Below are 24540 nucleotides of genomic sequence, written 5' to 3'. Positions count from 1 at the left end.
TATTATCACCTATTTTGTGTCTCTCACAGCATACATTTCATTTTTTCAGATCTAATGTTATTCTCAGTGAAGCACAGACAATGGCAGATAACAGTTTTATTTTTTGCTATAGTTGAGAATGAAGTGATATTTTAATTCGTGATTAAAAGTATGAGTTTTAGCGTCATCTTTTAGAGAACATTAATTACACAAAATCTTATAGAAAAAACGAACAAAATTTATGTAGGTAATTTTAGGGGAATTATACAAATTTAAACTGCTAACATTTTTTTTTTAATTCCGCTACATATCGGGAGGATTTAGATTATCACGCTAGGCCTCCCGAAGTCTCAAACTCCGCTATAGTTGTGTACACTCGTACACTGCCGATAGTTCAAGCTAGTACCACCCAGAGCGCTGGTGCAGACGTGTTCGCCACATCCAGCTCGTTGGCTGCCCTACATTTCCACAGCGTTGCCACTTTCTCTGCAAAGATAATCAACAATCTGGAGCAAGTCAGAGAACATCTAAACTATACTTGGCAACAATGTATGTTGAGGAAAGAGAAATGAGAATTGATTTGTTTTGTGGACGTTGAGGGTGCTGGTTATTTCTGTGGCGTGCAATGTAACGATTCAAATCGTACAGACGAATGAATTTTCAAATTCGCGAAGAACATAAATTGTCCAATATATCAGTTTATTATACAGCCCAGTTTATTTGTACATTTGTTAAGTGGCATAATGTAGAATATGTAATATGTTCAAACTTCAATTTTTTTTTACCGGCTTAATTGACCATGTTGTGAGTGTTGTGTGTTTAGACATTCAGGCTTAATTTCTCTATATTTAGGAACATTCACTAGAATATTAAGTACCTATAAAACATGACAGAAGTTGCAGAAATTGCAGAAGAGCTGGCTCGTGCTGTCGAGTTAACTATGGATCCAAATGCACCGCAAGAACATAGAATGGAAGCATATACAGCATGCGAACGATTTAAGGAGGCATCTCCTATGTGTGTGCATTGTGGGTTGTATTTAGCCCAGAAGAATAATGCATCCCATTTTGTACGTCATTTTGGGCTGCAATTGATGGAACATTGTGTAAAATATCGATGGAACCATATGTCGCAACAAGAAAAAATATTTATTAAGGTAATGCATAATTTAGGTCATAAGTTAAGATACAATAAATGGTTATAAGTAATCAAAATAAGAAAATGAGGGAAAGGAAGGTAACCGTGTTCTGAACTTTATTCAGGAAATTGGACATTCATATTAATTGAAGTTTGGGAAATTCGGTAGAAAACGTTGGTCATTATAACCAACACCAGTACAATAATCGAGGATCAGTACAGGTTAGGTTTGGTTTGTTCAGGCTTTTGGCATGCCTTGCATATTATTTGCTCATTCACGGAAAGAGTATCGTTTATGGCGTCATGCGTGTTTGACGTCATAAATTGTTTCACATGAACAATAACCTTATAAATTATTTGTGTTATTTTATTATACATAAAATGTAAAGGTAATTTGCTAGGAGACATCGTTGCATATAGACCACTTTTACACTAAACCTAACCTTAGTGTATTCAACGTATATTAAAATACTAACGTAACCTGTCACAGATTAAGAAAAAGGTTAGGTTAGGTTAGTTTAGGGTTTTAGTATATCTTGCGAAAAGAAATTTTAGATTTAGTGTAAAAGTGGCCTATATGCAACGACGTCTCCTAGCAAATTACCGACCTATATGCCTCCGTTGTATTTTCTCGTCCAAATATACGATTTGTCTCTCTTGACTACTGTGCCCTGCCCTCCTCTTAGTTCAGTATTAACTTACTGGTCACGATAACGTAGCAAATCTCTCTGCAAAACTGTAATATTCTTGAACTGTATTTATGTCTGTGACATTCTCTACGGCACTTGGCAGCAAACGGGCCCAGCATCAGCATTTGTCATTCCCGGTAAATGGAGTCCACTACAGTCGCTAGAGTCGGCTATTGAAATTACAGTAGGCCTATTGGATAAATTTCAGAACATGGATTCCTTGCTTTCCCTCTTACTTCAAAATTCCAACCTTGTGCACACAAAATAAATTATTGGCACTGAAAAGTGCCTTTCCGTAAGCATAATGATGCGCATTCGACAAACACAGACAACTTTACTCTTTTTAGTATTTTAAGATATATTTGTCAGTGAGGAATCCGTATAAGCTTACTGAAATTTTTCCCTGTCTTTTAACTCACGGATTGTGTACTTTATTTTTTAGATTTTCCCATAAATAATGCACTGCTGGAAATAAGCATTCTGGCACTCTATATCGGTTAACTGTTCAAAAAAGAATTGAATAGGCCCTATTTGTGTCCTATATCTGTTACCATTGATTGTATCGTCAATGGCCTGTAATCCTATATACAGTTAGCCTATAGCGCACCATACGCCATCCTTCTCATTATGTAAAGGAGTTTCATGAATGAGATGAAGATTTTCTGCATTCCAGTATCTACTGTTTTGCGTTATAACATGGCCATGTAAGTGAAACCATGCTTCAGCTGTCAAAATAATTACTATAGGATCCACAGCACTATCGGCAACACTTTGTAAAACCCAGTTACAAAAATTCTCACTACTCACATTATCTCTAGACTGGTAATTCATGCAGTATTGCCACTCTGTAGGACATAAACTTAAGAATTTTAGTGGCTCCAAATGTTGTGGTTTTCGAAACCTGTTTCTTGTGAGAGACAGTGGAGAGATTTTCGAGGAAACTGTTCTAACCTTTCTCCTATCTCAGCGAGTTTTTCCTCAGTAGCTACACTTGGGGTTCTCTTTTCACGTTTATTCAGAACTGACCCTGTTTCTCTAAACTTTTTTACGAGGTTAATATAGTCTTCCTATGTGGAACGAGAACACCAGGAAATTGCGTTGCAAAACGTCGTTGCACTATTCCACAATTCTTCGTTATAAAGTAACACTCGACAAGATAAATCCTTTGTTGTAGTGCGAACTTTTGTGGTGTCACATTAAACCTCACTCTTCAACTAAGACGTACGTACTTCAATACAAACGTCAACAGAGTTCATAGGCAACTGAACAGCAGCTATCAGTTGCAATGTGACAATGTGCTGTGTCCTTGAAGGCAGGGATAGAGAGAGAAAGACTGTAGCATGCGACTTGCAGACCCCTTTCACCAGGAATGACAAGCACTAATGCCGGGCACGCTTGCTGCCGAGTGCCATAGAGAATGTTATAGACTGTTCTGTAACAGCCGAAATAGTTTTCCCGCAACATAAGCACCTGAAAAGATAGAGAATATTTTGATTCGATTTCCTTTGTTTAGAAAATTTGTTATAGCACCACAATTTTCATAATCTTCTTCTACTGCAGTTGGAATTAATCCTTAAAGTTGAGCAAATTCTATAGAACAGCGTTTCTCAAACTTTTTTGAAGTGGGGACCACTTTTTTAAGTCAGAACAGTTCCGCGGACCACCTTACTCAACACATAGTTGAAAAAATTCGACAGGTTTACTTTTTACATTTGCGTGCTTCAAGTGCAGTTTCAATTTCGCGGGTTTCAGACACTCGTTTGAAAGCACTTCGTAACAAATAATGCACCGAGGTTTCGATTCACTCTCATTGTCACACCAAGTAAATCCAAGTTCCAAATAACTCTTGTAATATTTACGAAAGTATTTTTTCTTTGAACAGCTACCACTAGGACTAGGTATTTATTTAAGGGCATTAGAATCACTGATATTAATATCTTCACACACACAGCTTCTGAACTATTAGTACTGCCTAAATGAAGCGTATCATTACATTCCTTTCTTTTCAAAGATCCGGATCAAAGCCAGTTTCCCATTATGTTTAGTGGGCACTATTTAACACAGACATAGACAACTACTAGCGTGTACCACATAAGAAGGATTTCAAACAACTGCAAACAGGCCAGCAACGAATCAACAATGCACAGAATTTGTTATAAGTTACTTGTGATTTGCTACAAAAAATATAATTAGAAAAGTATTGTAATTTGAATTTCTGAATCTGATTCGCCCGGATTTTAAAATATTGTAGATGGAGTCTAAAATTTCTTATATCGTCATCTAGAAAAATAGAAAAAAAATTAATGCAGAAACATGCCCGATTTTCAACAAGTAAAGATGGAATTTGACATGTTCTATTATTGGTGTACGACGTACAATACGTGACTATTTCAATATGCACATTGGATGTCGGCAAAACTATTAAGAAAGCCATAAATACATATTTTGGTCCTCTTTTGTGAATTCAGGTGGTCCCTGGCTGGTTTACAGGTGCAGCGCCAGTGTGCAGGGAAAAGCTGGCGAGAAACACGACGTTTATAGTGTTTTAAATCCCTCTTTTGTTGCTGAGAGTAGAGTGGGTAGGGTAATAAATTTCATAAAATGTCAGCACTGAGAGAAAAATTGAAAGGTGACTGTCATGTGTCATTTCCAATCTCGGAGATTTTCAGCTATAGTGCGATACCAGTACGCAATTCGTTTGAATTTTATTTTTCCTTCTGTCTCTTTTGAAGGACCACAAGGGCAACCTCGAGGACCACAGGTGGTCCGCAGACCATAGTTTGAGAAACGCTGCTATAGAACATCCAGTGTTTTCCATTAATGTCATTACACGTATGTTCACTTTCTTCACTGACACTTCTTTTTGCCGTAGACATACTTGGTCAAGCTGATTGCATGGTTATCAGAATCAGACACTCATTATCCAACTGAAAGGAGGTTTCTATTAGTATTTTTCAACGCGCTAGAAATGTTTCCATATTTTTAATTAGACTTAAGTACTTAGCATCTATTTCTCAAAATTAAAACTAAGGTATTAATGCTGCCATCTGTTATTGTATATTTTATAACCATAAAATACCAATAGAAACATTTTCGTATCACTCTTCAAGTTGCTCTAAGAGCTCAGTTGGTAGAGCATTGGTATGGAGAATAAAGCGAAAACTCTCTATGGTTCGATTCTTGTTCAGGTAAAGTAAATAATTTAAAATATAAAAATTACAATATGTAATATTAGAAAATACGTAGAAACAAAGAAATATAAAATAAATGTGAATTATTTCCAAGAATAAATAAAAAAAAGGGGGAAGAGAGAGGGCAGGGAAAAAAAAAAGGAATATATTTTCCACACATTTGTCATGATTTATGAAGTCACCTATGACGTAATAAAGTTCCCCATCAATATCCACTAATACCGGCTCTCTCTTCTCATGAGCATTATCTTCTAGGAGTCCACACCTGTGGAGTAATGGTCAGCGTGTCTGGCCGCGAAACCAGGTGGCCCAGGTTCGAATCCCGGTCGGGGCAAGTTATCTGGTTGAGGTTTTTTCCGGGGTTTTCCCTCAACTCAATACGAGTAAATGCTGGGTAACTTTCGGTGCTGGACCCCGGACTCATTTCACCAGCATTATCACCTTCATTTCATTCAGACGCTAAATAACCTAGATGTTGATACAGCATCGTAAAATAACCCAATAAAATAAAAAAAAAATCTTCTAAGAAATTACTTAATTGTGATATGGGCCTAATTGTGTGTGGAATTACCTGACATTAGTTCAGCTGTTATGAACATCATTTTCACTGTACTGGCTTTATGGCTGTTGTTTAGCCTTCACTTTGTTTTCGAGGTGAATATTAATGAAGAGGAACTCATCTTAGCCTACATCATCTCACATAGGATTTTGTAGGTAACTTATGTTTTCTTAGATTATAATTCCGATTTCATATCTCTTTTATGAAAGTTGCTAAAATTGTTTAGGTAGGCCTAATGGGTGGAACATGAAAAATATAATACGAAAAGTGCATAATGGAAGGTTGGTAGAATTGGACAACTTCTCATATGGAACTTGAAGTCCACTGCTGTAGAATGTGAAGCAACATAAATTTATGTTAACCCATTTAAGCCCAAAATTATTATTTTTTCTATAAAAATAAAATATTGTTAATGATATATTAACCTGGTAGTCTAATCTGTTTGAGTATGGTGGGGATCTGCTATAAGTAGAACTATTTGACCTGAAGGCAAAACTATGGTGAGCCTAAGTTTTTATGCTGTTCATCTAAATATAGGTTGACAACTTCAAGTGAAACCCCGTAAAACACTCCAACTTCTGGAATCTCTCTCTTTCATTCTTCCCTCTCCCTCGACCTGCGTCATTCAGTCACCAATCACCACTTAAATATCTGAGAGGGTGTGTGTGGGCATTGCGACCAATACAAGAACCACTCTCCAGTATTATAACAATAACGGATTTTTCATTTTTGCCTTGACTGTCTGCTAGGAAGGTTCCATTATGCTAGCATTGCAGGCAACTAGTCAACCTTTTAATACTTTTGTTAGCAGGTTTGACAAACTGTGAGTGGACCTGCAAGTACAATACAACTGTTATCACAACGTTGCCGATTTCAGTCTAGCCGATTGTGAGTTGTGTTGTGTGCGTGCGTATGAAGATTCCTAAGCTACAGTATTATCAAATAATTAATTCACACCGACGGAGACAGGCAAGAATAAAGTTGTAGACTGTGAAGGAAGAAGTATTGTTGTCAAGGTAAATGAGTTTTTTGTTGCTGAGAAGAACAGGAATTCATTTAATTTGCCACTGCGTCAAGCAACAAAACGAGCTGCAACAGCAACTGGAAATTCGGAATCATTCATTAAAAAAATTAGAAGAGAAACAAAAGTAGCCTACAGTAACCAAACCAAATTATCCACACCGGTAAAATCCGAAAAGTGAGCAAAAAAATTATATTGGATGATATGGATAGGTGCATTATAAGGAGAAAAATACAAGAGTACTACACACTAAAAATGAAGTACCTACATTAAAGAAACTGTAAGATGAAATAGGTTATAAGGGTAGTCGAGAACATCTCAGACGAGTATTGCATTCTATACTAATAATATACTAATTCTATAATAATAATAATAATAATAATCTTATGTAGCCTATCCCTGTTACTAAATGTGGCAACGCTGAGTTCATAGTGCTCTCTCCCTTCCTCCCGTGCTTTCTCACTTGCTCACTCCAAGACAGCCAGCACTCACGTAGTAACTTGGTCAGGGTTTTAGTTCGATTTGTCAACCTATAACTGATTACTGTGTATGGGAGAGAAGGCATCTTTCTGTAAGTATTAACAATGAGTAGTTATAAATCACATAATTCACTTAAACTGTACAATTTAATTTATCACTGAGGTCAAATATTTTACTTTTTGGGTTTATGAAGATTGCTTTTTGTATGCAGTTCAGAACACAATAATGGAGGCTATATTTTTATTTTATTGATAGTAAAATAATGATTTCATTTATGTGTATCTTCAAGGTGGTAATGCAAGAAAATAAACTGTGAGTGATATCATTGGCAGTGGGATAAAAAACTGGGTTGTGAAATACATAAAATGCATAATGAGGTAGTATATGTTGTCTTCATGCCGCTAATAATTTTTTACACATTTACTCTTTTTCTGCAGGAAAATGCAATGGAACTATTGCAGAGGGATATACATCCACAATTTCAAGAGCATGTACATATCAAGGACGCCTTGTCTAGAGTTATTGTGGAAATGATCAAAAGAGAATGGCCTCAACAATGGCCAACGTTACTAGCTGAACTCCAAGCTGCTTGTTCACGAGGAGGAAGTCAAACAGAATTAGTTTTGTTTGTGTTTCTGAGATTAGCAGAGGATGTGGCTCTTCTACAGGTAATTCTGTGACAAGTAATGAAAGGTAAATATGAGTAATTGAATGAGTGAAAGCATATTTTCATGTGCTTGCTATACAGGATGGAAGGGAACCAATGCACCAAAATTTAAGAGGTAATTTTACATTGTCTTTAGAGACAATTAATATTAGGTACCCTCCACAAAACTGGCTTCATTTATACACCGACGGATCCTTGATCTCCAGAGAACAAGGTGCCGGTGCAGGTGTTACGTGCTGTCTCTTCTCATTTATAGATCTCTTGGATATGGAACAACAAGTTTTGATGGAGAAATCATTGCAATAAGTGAAAGTCTCAGGAATCTTTTATGCCACATCAATAAATTTAAGAATGCAGTTATATTGTCAGACTCCAAACACCTGCATAGAATTGGAATATATCAGTCCCCTAACTGTCCATTGTGCAACTCAAACCAAGAAATGGATTCGGAACACCTCACAATCTGTGCTTCAGTGGCTGGTCATGATAATATCTTTGAAAAATATAGGAGTGCAAGAGGTCAAATGACTTTGTCAAACGCCTGGCATTAGAAAACAACAACATATTGTCAGACTCCAAAGCAGCTATTCTGTCAATAGTCTGTAAACACACACCTTCATCTCAAACAGCAGAAATAACTGAAATGCTTCTCAATATCACTCCATAAAAGAATTTGTATTCCAATGGATACCATCCCATTGTGGAATCCTGGGAAACAAGAATGCGGATGCTTCAGCAAAGAAGCACTGCTACTTACAGACCTGTTACTAAATCTATGTATTACTCTGGGAAAAGATTTATTAAATCTACATATTTAGAGTTCAACAAACAAAATTTGATAATACAATCTCAAGGGAAAAATGGAACTCTCTGCATCATAATCCACAGTTAATTCCCGATTTACCACGAAAATCGTCTGTAGCTGCATGTAGATTGGCAACAGGCCATGATTGTTTGGCCAAACACCTGCATAGAATTGGAATATATCAGTCCCCTAACTGCCCATTGTGCAACTCAAACCAAGAAATGGATTCGGAACACCTCAAAATCTGTGCTTCAGTGGCTGACCATGAAAATATCTTTGAAAAATATTGGCGTGCAAGAGGTCAAATGGCTTTATTGTCAAACGCCTGGCATTAGAAAGCAACAACATATTAAATGTAACAAAACTTTTATTACACTTTTCCTTCAGTGAAGCACCGATAAGCAGGAAAAAAAGAGTTTTTGCCCAATATTTGTAGTCCTCTATTGCAGTAATGGCCTGAGAAAAATGACTGACTGCTATATAAGTAAAGAGGTAAAAATAATCTGAACCGTTAATGTCTTGAATAATTTTTTGCATATCAAACTGTTTAGCCATGAATTTAAATTGAATAATTGCGAAAATCGTTAAAATAAATCTTGCATCGCAGCACAATGTAGTGCATCACCAACTGAGTACAGCAGAGGTAGAGAGCAAGGTAAGGAGTGAACGCCATGCTTAGTAGAGTTATTGCAGTACCCATGATGTTGTACATGCTTCATAGAAGCATAACAATTTCCTCTAAAATGGTGAATGTTAGGGAAAAAAAACTTATTTAGATTTTTCAAATTTTTCCTCATGGCCTATTACCAGTTTCATTTTGATGCAGAGGTTACCATCCACCCTATATTTAGGTTATATATTATCTACATTTCATCCAGTCTGCTGTCCAAAAATCTGAAAGTTAGAATTTATAAAACAGTTATATTACCGGTTCTTCTATATGGCTGTGAAACTTGGACTCTCACTCTGAGAGAGGAACATAGGTTAAGGGTGTTTGAGAATAAGGTGCTTAGGAAAATATTTGGGGCTAAGCGGGATGAAGTTACAGGAGAATGGAGAAAGTTACACAACACAGAACTGCACGCATTGTATTCTTCACCTGACATAATTAGGAACTTGAAATCCAGACGTTTGAGATGGGCAGGGCATGTAGCACGTATGGGCGAATCCAGAAATGCATATAGAGTGTTAGTTGGGAGACCGGAGGGAAAAAGACCTTTAGGGAGGCCGAGACGTAGATGGGAGGATAATATTAAAATGGATTTGAGGGAGGTGGGGTATGATGATAGAGACTGGCTTAATCTTGCACAGGATAGGGACCGATGGCGGGCTTATGTGAGGGCGGCAATGAACCTTCGGGTTCCTTAAAAGCCATTTGTAAGTAAGTAAGTAAGTAAGTATTATCTACATTGTGATAAGTAATGAAACTGATTTAATATTAAAGAAACACTGAAGATGTGATCAGAATTACTTTGTGTTATACCAAGTACAATCCTCTAACTTTTTGGTACTTAAGTAAGAACGGGAAACTTGTAGTGGTTTTGTCAGACAGATTGTCACTGTGTCGTGGCTGGATCTGATGCCATTGAAACATTTTTCTTTCAGCACAGATTTTGTTTTAATAATAGACATTGTCTTAGAGTGCCAAATTTGGAGGATATGGTGCATGAGCAAGTAATGAAACAAAAACAAGGTGCCTAATTTACATTTCTTGGACCTTGCCATCAAGCATGGAGAACTCACCCCACTCAAATCCACTTAGGCATATTATGCCCATGTTTCTTCTTGCGCACCCAGATTTAATAGCTTATTGTGACTTGTATTGTTTACATTCTTTTGTGAAAAGATTTGCAGTATTGGAAAAATACAACAAACATAATACATTAATGGAATTATTATTATTCCTTTCTGTAGATAAGCTGCCTTTCTGGGCTTTAGGGTGTTGTCTATCCTCCTAACATATTTTGGGTGTCAGGAACCCTAGATGAGTGGTCTTCACTTGACTTCGAGCCTCATCTATCGGTTGTGGATTGCTATTCGCTTCCCCTCGCCTCTTACTAGCCTGTAGCTTTCGCTCACATGCATATTTGTCATTGTGTATTAAGCCCCTCTGCCACAACAAGGCGGCAATCCTCGGAGCCATTGTAGGCAAAACAAGACTTAACAGAGTCAGAAATCAGGATGTAAGAGAGGAGTGTAATATTATAGGTGTTGAGACATGTAAGCACAAGAAAAATTGGAATTCTCATGTAGACAGAGTCAGCAAAACAAGACTTATTAAAGCAGTAAAGAACTTACGACCTAGAGGAAGAAGTGAAGTAGGCAGGCCTCTAAAAAGATGGAACGAGGAGATATAATCATCATTGACAGAATGTGTGTGAAAACAAACAGGCAAATGCTTATACAAAAGAAGACGAAGAAGGGATAAACATTTGTCTTATGAGCTTTTGAATCGACATTGTCCTTGGTGTACTTTTATTGATATTTATGCAGAATTTAATGTTAGCACTTTGCTCCATTTTGATTTTATAACAATGAACGTAACTTCTCCCCCCCCCCCCCCCCAGAAACAAAGTATAACACATTATATGTCACTGGTAATTTATATTTAATGTGGTAGGCAAGAAAGTTTCTTGTCATGATGGTTTTAACAATTGGAGTTAAAATTTATTAAAAAATCAGTCTCATTATTTACTTCCTATACTGTATAATTGTTTATGCTCGACCATGCCGAAATGTAGTAATTATACACCTGGTAGTAGCCCTTTAATGCACCTCATTAAAGTACACCTATTCATTATAGGTCAGTTGTTCAGCCAATGAGAAATCACCATTGTAGCATTATAAAAGTGCAAGTATTGATTATTCTCGGATATGCAATCGAAAGACAACTAGCGAAACGTCATGGAGGCTGGAAATCCAATACTGTCGCAGAAGGTTATGTTCTGTTACTATAATAATTATAGAGTTAATTGTAAATAATATTCAAATAAATTCAATTTGTCATCTCGTTTTTCAATTCTAAATCAATTTCCAGGTTATATCAAGATTAATGTTCATGTTATTCTCTAGATTATATCAAGGTCAATGACATTCATTCCTCAGAAAAAATCAATACTTTCGCGTCTGCGCACATCTCACAATTTAGAAGGTCAGTTCTGCTCCTCACTTAGATAACCATAACATGAATACTTAAAAATAATTTCAAGTTAGAAATATGGTTGAGCATAAAAAGTCGTATGAAACTTGCTTATAATGGTAATTAAGACGCTTGTATGAAAATTATGAAACTCGCTTGTGCTCATTTCATAAACAAAGATACTCGCGTCTTAATTACTACAATTATAGGCTCGTTGCGTAATGTACTATTAAAAAATGAGAAACTGTAATATTAACTAACTTCCATTTTATCTGCTTGATGAGAATGTTTAAAACATTTATTAAAGTATCATTTATTCTTCATTTCAGACCTTGGAATCAACTCAGCGTCGCCGAGATATTTATCAAGCACTCACATTGAATATGGGAGAAATATTTGCCTTCTTCCTTCATCTTATCATGGAACATTTTCAGTCTGTTAAGAGTCTGCGTGAACAGAGCCAAGACACGAATGTACATGTGCGCGTAGTACAGGTGGTTTTACTGACACTCACTGGTTTTATTGAATGGGTGTCTATAAGTCATATCATGGCAAATGAGGGGAGACTTTTGCAGATACTCTGTCTTCTCTTGGATGATGAGAGCTTCCAGGCGCCTGCAGCAGAATGTTTACTTCAGGTATAATTCGTTACTATCTGAGTTATTACACGGAAGAAATACATTGTTATATTCTGGATGAGTCATGTAGTGTGACCCATGCTTGAGGAATCAGGTCTATAGGTCATTTTGAGCAAAAAATGCCATATGGACGTTGGTCCAATTATCATTAGTTTCTTCATTCATTTGTAAAAAAAATCTTACGCCATTCTGTGATCCAGGTTTTGTAACTTGTTCGCATCTTAATACATACAGTGGAGTCTGCACTGAACAGAGTGGGGTTTTACTGTGATGTAAAGTATTGGGAAAGCTGTAGGATAGATGAGATCTGTTGACATCAGCCATCGATGAGCAGCCTAACATCCTCATTTTGCAATCTTGCATTTCTTTCTTGAGTCACATTATCAGTGTTGCCATTGCCCAGATGACACTCCGAATGCCATGCGGTATGCATCAAAGAACGTAACAGGTCTTGGAATTCTGAGAGCTGAATGGGAAGCCAGTATTCAACACTATAACATCTGTAGGCGACTGGAACACGTGAATGATGCACATCTACATCACCTGAGAAATCTAGAAGAAGAGAAGAAAACATCTCTCACGCGCCTGAAGATTGCTCCAAACAGCGTCACTCCTCAAACTAAAGGAAAACATCTCAGAGAAGTTCTCAGAAAACAATCATTCCAGTCATGGTGCCAGCTCCCACATAAAGGCAAAGGTGTTTGTACATTTGAAGAATGCCCCAAAGCCAATTCCTGGATCTCCTCTAAAAAGTGTCTTTCGTCCTCGGAATACATCAATGCCATCAAGGTGTCTTGCAACATCACTGCAGTGAGATCTGTCCCTGGAAGAACCTTCAGTACTACCCATTGTCGCCATCCCGGCTGCAGCGAGACTGAAGCACTTGGCCACGTACTGGCATTTCGCTTTACAACTGGGATGTTACAGGCTTACTATTTGGAGTGAGGGGTTGTTTACCAAAATTTACATGTGATATCCTTAAATCCTTTCAAATTCCCTTTTATGAGGTTCAGAAGATTGTAATGGAAATTCTGAAGGCCTCTCTTCAACTTCTACACTCTCATCTATATGTTAACATGTAAATTTTTGTTTTAATGTACAAATCAAATCATTATTTTGCTCGTTTCATTTCCCTTTATCTTTTATGTTGGTTAATTCTGGATCCTAGTTGTCAACCTCACTTGAGGACGGATGATTTGAAATAAATCTTAGTAGTAGAAAGTCGTCAAACAGTAGTTAAGAAGTCACTAGATTCCTTGTTATCAATAGAGAAAGTTTTACTTTTGTCACTGTATGGTGCTGAAAAAGTTGCTAAATCTCTATTTAAGGGTGAGGGGGGTATGTTTGTGTGTGTGCGTGTGCGTGCGCGCCTTTTCTTTTAATATATAGCTACAATATGCTTTGTGCACAATTCACATCTGTGTAACCATTTCATTAAAATGGAAGGCGGATTATTTGCAAATCTGCTTTCAATCAGAGATGTGCTCGTTTTCTGTTTAATAATCTTTCTGCGTATTTGTAATTTATTCCCTTTATTAGTTCTGCATAATACTGATCATCATCAGACCAGTGTTCATATGACATTTTTTGCTCAAAATGACCTATTTAACAGGTTTCTAAAGTCCAAGTCATACTTCACGATTCCCTGTGTATTAAGCTTAAACCCACACTATATAATGGAGGCCAAATATACATTATGTTCAAATTCAAATTCAAATTTATTTACAGTTTACATTTGAAATGAATACATATGAATATTGTTTTAGCATTTTCAGTAGTTACATAAGTTTTGTTAGTCTATTATCCCCTTGTTAATGCATAAAACAGATATCTAGTATTTTTTCTAATAGCTGTTTGGTAATTGCTTTGTTTTCAATCAGATTGTCAATCGGAAGGGTCATGTGGAAGAACGCATGCCTCTGTTGGTATTATTCAGCTCGGATGTGATGAACTGCATTTTTAAGGCTGCTGATGCTGCATCGAGCAAATCACTTGATGAACGCCACTACAACTTTCTAAAGAGACTGACATTGGTAAGTAGAACAGTAAATCCAATTCCTGAGTGGTTGTTCGGTCTCTAAATGCCGAAGCTATTCCATTATATGTATCAATTTAAATACTTTTTCTTTGTATTAATTTAAATACTTTTTCTTCTTTATCATCAAATTTTAGGCACAATGGCTTATTGCTGCTCTTATTGTTGACACCATCTCTAATTTGGCCGTCATTTTACTTCACTAAATAAATCAACCAATCAATAAAATGTTACTCATCTGTAGATCAGATTTAGCAGGTTTGCGTTATTTTTTCTTTTGCCTTCCAATACCTTTAAAGAAATTTCACTTCTAATAGTTTTCTCTAGTTCTTGCGTAATAAGAGTGTGTTCTTACTTTACTCTTCCAAGATGAAATTGTTCAGGAATTACCGAAACTTCTCACGTAATCTACGTAAAGATTATTATTAATATTATTATTATTTTTTGGTCCTACAGAATACATCTGTTACAGTAACAATTAATATTAGAGGAGAAAAATTCGCTCCGGTGCTGGGAATCGAACCCGGGTCCTTGATTCTACGTACCAAACACTCTCACCATTGAGCTACACCGAAGTTCAATCCACAGCACTGGATCGAACCCCTCTCCTCCAGTGCTTTTCCCCTTCGTGGCCTGACTCCAAGATGGGCATGTATGTTGATATTTTTATATTAAGTCAACTGCCATTATACAAGGAGTGCACTCAGTTGAGTGACTTGGTGGCTGGGATATCACAGTAATATGCACAGTAATAATCTTTACTTAGATTCTTCGAGCAACAGTGCATATTAATGTACAGATTACTGTGCATATTATTGTGGAATTCCAGCCACCAAGAAACTCAACTGAGTGCGTTCCTTGTATAATGGCAGTTGACTTAATATAAAAATGTCAACATACATGCCCAACTTGGAGTCAGGCCACAAAAGAAAAAGCACTGGAGGAGAGGGGTTCGATCCGGTGCTGTGGATTGAACTTCAGCGTAGCTCAATGGTAGAGTGCTTGGTATTTAGAATCAACGACCCGGATTCGATCCCCAGCACTGGAGCGAATTTTTCTCCTCTAATATTACTTCTTATTTAATGTTTCCTTTTTGTAATTACACTGTATATTTTATCTTTGCAATTTTTTTAAATATTTCTCACAAATAAAAATCATAGGGATTCAGATCTGGTGATCTGGGTATCATAGTTCATGACTTGCTTGATTGCCAAAAATATATACCGGTAGTATAATTTACAATTGAGAGCATTTTAGCAGAAATAACTAAAATGCTCTCTCAATTAATATCACTCAATAAAAGAATTGTATTCTAATGGATACCATCTCATTGTGGAATCCTGGGAAACGAGAATGCGGATGCTTTAGCAAAGAAGGGCAGCACTGCTACTTACAGACCTGTTACTAAATCTACGTATTACTCTGTGAAAAGATTTATTAAATCTACATACTTAGACTTCAACAAACAAAATTTGATAACACAATCTCAAGGGGAAAAATGGAACTCTCTGCATCAAAATCCACAGTTAATTCCAGATTTACCATGCAAATCGTCTGTAGCTGCATTTAAATTGGTAACAGGCCATGATTGTTTGGCTAAACACCTGCATAGAATTGGAATATATCAGTCCCCTAACTGCCCATTGTGCAACTCAAACCAAGAAATGGATTCGGAACACCTCAAAATCTGTGCTTCATTGGCTGGTCATGATAATATCTTTGAAAAATATTGGAGTGCAAGAGGTCAAATGACTTTATTGTAAATGCCTGGCATTAGAAAACAACAACAACAATATATGTGGTCTTATCTTGCATAAAATGTCCATAGCTTCATTACTTCGTTTAAGAAAGATTTTAAAGTGAGTATCATGTAATACATTAAAAAAAAATTAGCATAATTATTCTCCAGAAACTAATGGTACATAAAATTCTACTTTCAGATTGTACGAAGTTCCCTCATTCATAATAATATGACGATTTTCAGTTGCTCAGAAACTTCTATTCTTACAATTCACAAGTCATTTACAGCATATGTGCTCAAAACGATAAGCTGGGGAGATTCAAAGAAATGCATCCCGCAGTACACAGGTAACTTGCGTGTAGGGTGGGAGGCAATTTCAAGAAAGAACTGAAGCGGCTCCAGATTATAGTATTTGCTAATGAGAGTTTATGTATCTAGTTACTAAGATGGTCATAAATAGAACAAAGTTATACTATGAAACATTTCATTGCATTAGTTTAAGTTTTTCCCTTTTTGGCTTACTCCATGTTCGACATACATTATGTCATCATACAGGAGCGCACTCATATGAGTGACTTAGGCAGCTGGACCCAACAATTATGTACTGTTGGACAATGAAATCTATGTGATGATATTAATTTTTCATCCTACAGAATTCTGGGGCGGCCGGGTAGCTCAGTTGGTAGAGCAGCTGGCTGCGGACTGGAAGATCCGGGTTCGATCCCAGGTGGTGACAGGATTTTTTCTCGTTGCCAAACTTTCAGAATGGCCCCGAGGTTCACTCAGCCTCCTATAAAATTGAGTACTGGGTCTTTCCCGGGGGTAAAAGGCGGTCAGAGCATGGTGCCGACCACACCACCTCATTCTAGTGCCGAGGTCATGGAAAGCATGGGGCTCTACCTCCATGCCCCCCAAGTGCCTTCATGGCATGTTACGGGGATACCTTTACCTTTACAGAATTCTGTGTTGTGGTTATTATTTATTAATAACTGGAAAAAAACCATAGGAGAAGAGAATTCTGTAGGATCAAAAATTAATAACGTCGTCACACAGATTTCATCATCTAACTGTTGGTTCCCAGCTGCCAAAGTCACTCATATGAGTGCACTCCTGTATGATGATGACATAATGTCGAACATGGAGTACGCCAAAAAGAAAAACCAGAGGAGAAGAGGATGCTGTGGGTTGAGCCTTGGCATACCTCAGTGGTAGAGCACCCAGTGTGTAGAACCGGAGGTCCTGGGTTCGATGCCCAGCGCCGGAGCAAATTTTTCTCCGTTATTAATCCATAATTTGTGAAATAGACAATATATATTACATTGGCATGTGTTTGAAGATTAGGTAAAATTTTACTCAATAAATTGTAACTCATGCTCAAATTATCCCAACCCACCCAATCTACGAAAAATATTGGCTTCCTTGCCAAGTGTCCGGGCATTAGGGAACAACAGCAACATATAGAAAAATAAAAATATCTCAATATAATATATAATTTTCTCACATCTTCTCCATCAATATTTTGACTGTAAATATTTGGTCTGTGGTAGATCGTCCACTTCTAAAGCCACCCTGGTACTCCCCTAATATTCCTTCAACATATGGTTCCAATCTCTATTGTATTATTCGAGTCAGTATTTTGTAACATGTTGATAGTAATGAGGTTCCCCTATAATTTCAACAATCTAGTTTGTTTCCTTTTTTATAGATGGGAACTATTAGACAGTCCTATAAAGTAGGCATCTTTTACGACTATAAAAGTTTAGACTGTGTTTATAAAACAAGTACTGTTTTGACACTGCAGTTTTTATGTAAAAAACATTGAATTAGATTAGGGCCGAATGGTATTCTCTGGTTAGGCCATAAGTTATCACACCTGAACCAACTGACAGAAGATATTGATAGAATAATAATAATAATAATCCGTGGTGGGACAGTACATAAAGGCAAGATCGATCAGCTGACTGCTTTCGCTACCTAGCATAGCTCCCCAGATTCATCAAGATGCTGGGTAAGCACCAGTCTCATATACTGGCCGAAATTTCATGAGAAGAAAATCTTCTCCCATGGGAACTTGAACTATTGCTTGTTTCGTAATGTGAGCCTAAGTAATATGGATAGAATTGGTGCAGATTAATTTCATTCTCTACATAATAGCATAGTAGTAATTCAGAATTGATTATGTCATATGTCTGTTCTGTAGTGAACCTTTGTGCTAACACAAGAAATTTCATTTGGTGTTAAAACTTACAAAGCCGAATTATTATGTCACATTTCATTGTATAAAAGTACAAATGTTCGAAATTATATGAGAACATTGCATATAGCATCTCGTAACTTACTATATTAGAAATCTTTGTAAAATTATTACAATTTTGTTGATATTTCGAATGTAATGAGACTGACATCTTATGGATTTCATTTTCCAATAAATACAGTTTCACTTATCATTCGCTGTAGCGTCTCTCCTTCAATCACCAATGCCACTTAGTATTCAAGGGAAAATGACTAGATCCATTTATAGAATTCATGTATTGTATCAATTTTACCTGATTTTGGTCATTGTGTGTGATGTAACATTTTTTTTTTTTTTTTTTTTTTGCAGGTTTTGACAGGACTTGGATCGCAAGTGTGTATATTGTGGGGGAAAGATGATGGACTGAATGGTCGTCCACCTAATTTTGCCATTTACCTAGACGCCATTTTAACATTTAGTCGACATCCCAGCCTCACTTTAGTTCATTATGCTAATTCTTTATGGATGTCATTCTTCAGACATGAACACATCTCAAAGGATAAAGTTTTTCTTACATTTGTCCCAAAGTGGCTGGAATGTACTGCACCAAAAATTACAAGGGTATGTATGTATTTAAGTTAAAAATACAACAGAACAGTTTGACTATAATTATTTATTTACTGTGCCACCTTTGCTTATCTTAAAAGTTAATACTTTACATTAACGTTTTCGATACGTATGTATCATCTTCAGATTTAGGGTGTTAGGTAAACATTTATGATGAAAACCTTGCCTTATGGTATGGAACTTATTATGATTTTCGGATCTTGTTAAAGTGAATTGCTCTGACTTAACCTAATTTGGTCTATAATACACATGTTACATGAAGTTAAAATCATTTGCAGTCCATATAGTACAAGTTAAAAGATTTAAAATATTTAAAAGTGATATAAAACTATTAATAGAGAAATATAAAAAAACGTTGTAGAACACTTTAAACACTGTAAGCACTTGTTGGCTGTGTGTGCCAGTTTTTAACATCGTTAGATGGGGCTGCTTCTGTTGATCTTGATTTTAACAGCGAACTGATGCGGAGTACTGTTTATATCACTGACATGTGTATAATTATTAACGATGTGTATTATTAAAGCATTTCATTCAATTTTGGTCACTAAATTGATGTGAAAATCATAGATGTATGTTGCTATGCTGCTGTGTGTCGGTGGTTTGACGTTATTGGTACAATTGGATGTTGTCGAGTCCATGAGTTTAAAACAGCCTTGCGTGTCTGTAACAATATGCGTAAATATTAATAAATTGAATTGAAAATTGGCTGGTGTTGTTTTAAATTAAATTGAATTTTGGTTAGAACTGCTTCAATTTAATTTAAAACAACACCAGCCAATTTTCAATTCAATTTATTAATATTAACGCATATTGTTACAGACACGCAAGGCTGTTTTAAACTCATAGACTCGACAACATCCAATTGTACCAATAACGTCAAACCACCGACACACAGCAGCATAGCAACATACATCTATGATTTTCACATCAATTTAGTGACCAAAATTGAATGAAATGCTTTAATAATACACATTGTTAATAATTATATACATGTCAGTGATATAAACAGTACTCCGCATCAGTTCGCTGTTAAAATCAAGATCAACAGAAGCAGCCCCATCTAACGATGTTAAAAACTGGCACACACAGCCAACAAGTGCTTACAGTGTTAAAAGTGTTCTACAACGTTTTTTATATTTCTCTATTAATAGTTTTATATCACTTTTAAATATTTTGAATCTTTGAACTTGTACTATATGGACTGCAAATGATTTTAACTTAATGTAACATGTGTATTATAGACCAAATTAGGTTAAGTCAGAGCAATTCACTTTAACAAGATCCGAAAATCATAATAAGTTCCATACCATAAGGCAAGGTTTTCATCATAAATGTTTACCTAACACCCTACATCTGAAGATGATACATACGTATCGAAAACGTTAATGTAAAGTATTAACTTTTAAGATAAGCAAAGGTGGCACAATAAATAAATAATTATAGTCAAACATTAATAGCTTATTGGCATACCACAATATGAAATTGACAACAGAACAGGTTCAATGAAAATATGAACAGCAGTAGACATATAAAAACACTTTATACAAGATAGTTTCAGTAACTTCCCGGAATCTGGCAATTTCATTTTCCACATGGAATATTTTACTGTCAGGAGTTTGTAGCATTCATCAGGGAGGTTTAACTCTTATGACGGAAGTTGTGTTCTCATAGAAGTTCCCTTAGTTGGAGTGCAGTAGATGTGTTCAGATGTGAATGATGGGAAGAAATTTGTTATGAATGTTGCCGTCCGACAATTTTAAACATATATTATGAATACCCATTGGTTTTGTCAGTTTTATAACATTGATATTGTTATTGAACTATAAAATCGTTTTTTGTATAGCCAATTTACAATTTCAGTTGGAGATGCGCACGTTTGTTCATTTGGCCATTGATTGTATGTTGGCAAATCTGTTACATTTGGATATTAAAGACACAGTCCGCTGATGTGTACAGGCAACTGTCAACTTCGGAAAATGATGAAAGCATTATATGAAGTGGCCAGTGAAATAGTATTCAGGAGATGTCAACATAAGCAGGAATGTAAATGAAAGTCTTTATGGAATTTGTCACAATGATTTGAACATTCATTATGTTTGCAGTACTTTGTTCCGAACTGACTCTTCCTGAACACAAAGAAACCTGAATGACTATGTAAACATTATCACTGATCAGTATGTTAATTTTTTTAACATCATAATTACTGGAAATAAAATTTGATGATTTTTGTAATATCCATGCCCAAATGTCAGTTGTGTAAGTGGAAATATAAATCATATTTTCAGGAACAAAAATTTCGTCTCGAGAAAAGCAAAGGCTAGATTATGCTAGAGGTTTTCTTTAAGAGTCTGTGTCTCATTCAGAATGAATTTATGTTAGAAAGGCATATTGTAAACAGAGAAATGCTCCTTCATCTCATTGAGTCAGTGGCAAGGAAATGTGTGGGAAAATGGACACAAAACAGTTGGTTCTACGTACATAACACACCTATACATCACTCGTTGGCAGTCAAAAAGTATCTTGTCAATTACAATGTAATAGTTTCGGAGCTTTCAACATATTCTCGGGACCTGCGACTGTCAAACTTTCAGTGTTTTGTCAGATTGAATATATTCTTCAACAGTTTGCAAACAGAACATTTAAAGAGAGATCGAAAAATGATTTCTAGGAATGCCTTCAAACATTGGCAAAAGTGTTTTACCACCTAAAGGAACTACTTTGGTGGAGATGATATGTAAATAGATAATATTATTTATTCCTTTGTAATAAATCGATTCTGGTTATTTACTGAATCTATCTCTTTGTAACTGTAGAACGAATTAATGTATGTGATTTAATTTTGTATGAAACTGTACAGGTATATGAGAATCCAATACACACACTTTGAGGACTAGTTGGAGATCCCAAGGTAAACATTATTTTTTGTCTGAGAACATGGGGTTGATGTGCATAGTTATTTTCTATATGATTACCAAATTATTGTTACTGTAATGTTTAGACAATGAGCAACAAATTTGACTTCTTTTTCTTTGGTTACATGGGCACTTTGTGTTATGCCATGGCAGTCAACAACTAGAATAACCTTCATTACAGAATAATGGCAGCAACAAAAACAATTCTTGGTGCTCCTGGAATTTTGGAGAGTGAGGCAGTTCCAGGTGTGCCACTGTGAGCTTGATTTGGAGATGAATCGAGGACATTTATTGTTGTAATGTTTTCCGTACTGTTTGTTATTGTACTTCAGACATTATGATCGTGAAGTAAAGAGATAATTACGTGTTGCCAATTCCATGTTGTTTGACAAAAAGTGTTTGTCTTGGTCTCCCCAACTATCCCTCAAAATTAGTGTGTTGGTTTCAGATGGAACCTGTATGAGCAAGTCTTATTATTTATCCAAATGAAATCATTTTAGATTCATGAGGGTTTCACTCATCTGTTTCTTTTAAAGCTACGTTTGTTCTTTTCTTTTATGATATGAATATTACAGGTCAGCTATCCACTATCAAGATGTACCAACACTCATGAAACTGCCGCCTATGCTTGTCTTGACTATGATAGTGAAGAAGAATTTGCCCAGTTCTTCCATCAATGTCGGTCAGAATTGTTGCAGACATTTAGACAAGCTACATTAGTTGTTCCATTAATGACATTTACATATGTAGAAAACTGGTTGGTTACGAGGATACAAAAGTCAATGTTAGAACAAGGTATTGAGTGCAACTACCAGTCAGCTACCTATCTGGAGTGGGAAGCTTTGTCCCAGGTACGTTTTCATTTTACTAATCTTTCATGTTGTGGGATTTAATGTCATGCTATAAATATCATATTTACTATATTGCAACATGGCTGCAAAAGGGTATCTGTCGGATACAGGGGGGAGAGCCATTAATCCTTCCCATTGAAGGCCTAAAGGAACCAACCTGGGCAAATACCCCATGTCCCATCCCTACCTTCTCGTGGTGCAGCTGTTAGTAAGCATGGTTTTACGAGCTGAACTAAAGGGAGGGGCTACTCATCAATTAGCACTGGTCAGCTTGATGAGTTAATGACTGAATTTGGTATAATTTTCCTCTATTCAATACCTAATTCCCTCTTTACCCTTTCCTATCCAGTCCTCTGACTGAACTCTTACTTTCTTCGACCCCGACGGCATTAGAGCATTCGAGGCCTAGGGGTTCATTTCACTTTCCTTCCTCCTCTTTCTACTTTCTGTTCCTAGTGCTGACCTGCTATGGCACTAAAATTGCCCTCCAGTGGCTTAAGGAGGGAAAGCTGGTGATCAACAAGATCTCCCAGCTAGGTCCAATGGACCCGTCGACCAACAGCAGATGTAGTCCTCCAGACATTCTGGGGGTTGTGTGTGAATGAAGTAGCCACCAAAACGTTGAAATATGGTGTTCACTTAAATCGGCTACAACTTGCTATTTTCACTCAAAATCTGTGCTTCAGTGGCTGACCATGATAATATCTTTGAAAAATATTGGAGTGCAAGAGGTCAAATGACTTCATTGTCATACGCCTGGCATTAGAAAACAACAACAACATATTGCAACATGCATTTGTATGTAAAACACACCCGAATTTTGAGAACATCAAAATAAAAAAAAAAAAAAAGGTTTGCTGACGAATATACGAGGGTGGATCATTAAGTAATGCACAACAATTTAAAAAAATAGTGTAGTAGGTAAAACAAAATAAATTACACACAATGAAGCCACATCCTTCAGCTACTTTTCAATATAGGAGCCAATTCTCTTAGCACATTTCTCCCATCGTGGCACTAGTTTCAAGATGCCCTGTTCATAGAACTCCGTCTTTTAGGAATAGCCTATAGCCATCTGCACACAGCCAATTGCACTTCTTCATTGGAGTTGAAGTGTTGGCTGCCCAGGAATTTCTTCATTGGACCAAACAGGTGAATGTCCAATGGTGCAAGGTCTGGACTGTGTGGTGAATGCTGGAGCACCTTCCATCCAAATTTCTCGATTTTATTATGGATAAAAGTCGCAACATGGAGGCGAGCATAGTCATGGAGCAGTCTGACATTTGCAGCATTGTGTTTGTCACGAAGGGCATGATGCAACTTCACCAATGTTCTTTCATAAGATGCAGCATTCACAGCAGTCCCTTGCGTGAGAAACTTGACCTACAGAACACCATGCATATCCCAGAACACTGTCACTAGAACTTTTTTTCGCAGATTGCGTCACTTTGAATTATTATTATTATTATTATTATTATTATTATTTTTGCTGGAGAATCGGGATGTTTCCACTCATGGAGGCCCGCTTTGTATCGGGTGTGGGGTAGTACACCCAGGACTCATCAATGGTTACGATTTCTTCCAGAAAGATGTGTCCTTCTGCAGTGTAATTCCATAAGTGGTCCAAGCATGTCATCATTCGCTTGTCTTTCTGACCATTTGTCAGGTTCTTTAGCACCCAGCGGACACTAACTTGATGAAAATTCAGTTTGTCATACACAGTACCATACACCGTACCATAAGAAATATTTAACCACTCTGACAAGATTTGCAGATGAATCCGCTTGTTCAGAATTTCCTCCCCAATGGCTGTGACATTCATTGCATTCCAGCTGT

At 36.6% G+C, this 24540-nt stretch overlaps 1 protein-coding gene across 2 annotated transcripts in view; it reads left to right on the top strand.

Moving 5' to 3' along the window:
• Positions 1 to 447: 447 nt before the first annotated feature.
• Positions 448 to 24540, top strand: part of Ranbp21 (exportin-5-like protein Ranbp21) — a 52256-nt gene continuing 28163 nt past the window's right edge. The window contains exons 1-6 of one of the 2 annotated variants that reach the window (XM_069829223.1): positions 448 to 1135; positions 7494 to 7724; positions 11997 to 12305; positions 14186 to 14338; positions 18684 to 18935; positions 22429 to 22704. In XM_069829223.1, coding sequence (XP_069685324.1) covers positions 866 to 1135; positions 7494 to 7724; positions 11997 to 12305; positions 14186 to 14338; positions 18684 to 18935; positions 22429 to 22704 — 1491 coding nt within the window. In that variant the 5' untranslated portion in view covers positions 448 to 865. Of the gene's footprint in view, positions 1136 to 7493; positions 7725 to 11339; positions 11466 to 11996; positions 12306 to 14185; positions 14339 to 18683; positions 18936 to 22428; positions 22705 to 24540 lie in introns of those variants that run through there. The other variant, XM_069829224.1, reaches the window with a different exon arrangement.

This window comes from Periplaneta americana, chromosome 6 (assembly GCF_040183065.1).
Source record: "Periplaneta americana isolate PAMFEO1 chromosome 6, P.americana_PAMFEO1_priV1, whole genome shotgun sequence".
Taxonomy (NCBI): domain Eukaryota; kingdom Metazoa; phylum Arthropoda; class Insecta; order Blattodea; family Blattidae; genus Periplaneta; species Periplaneta americana.
Note: the sequence above shows the minus strand (reverse complement) of the source record. Positions and strands in the feature narration are given on the sequence as shown.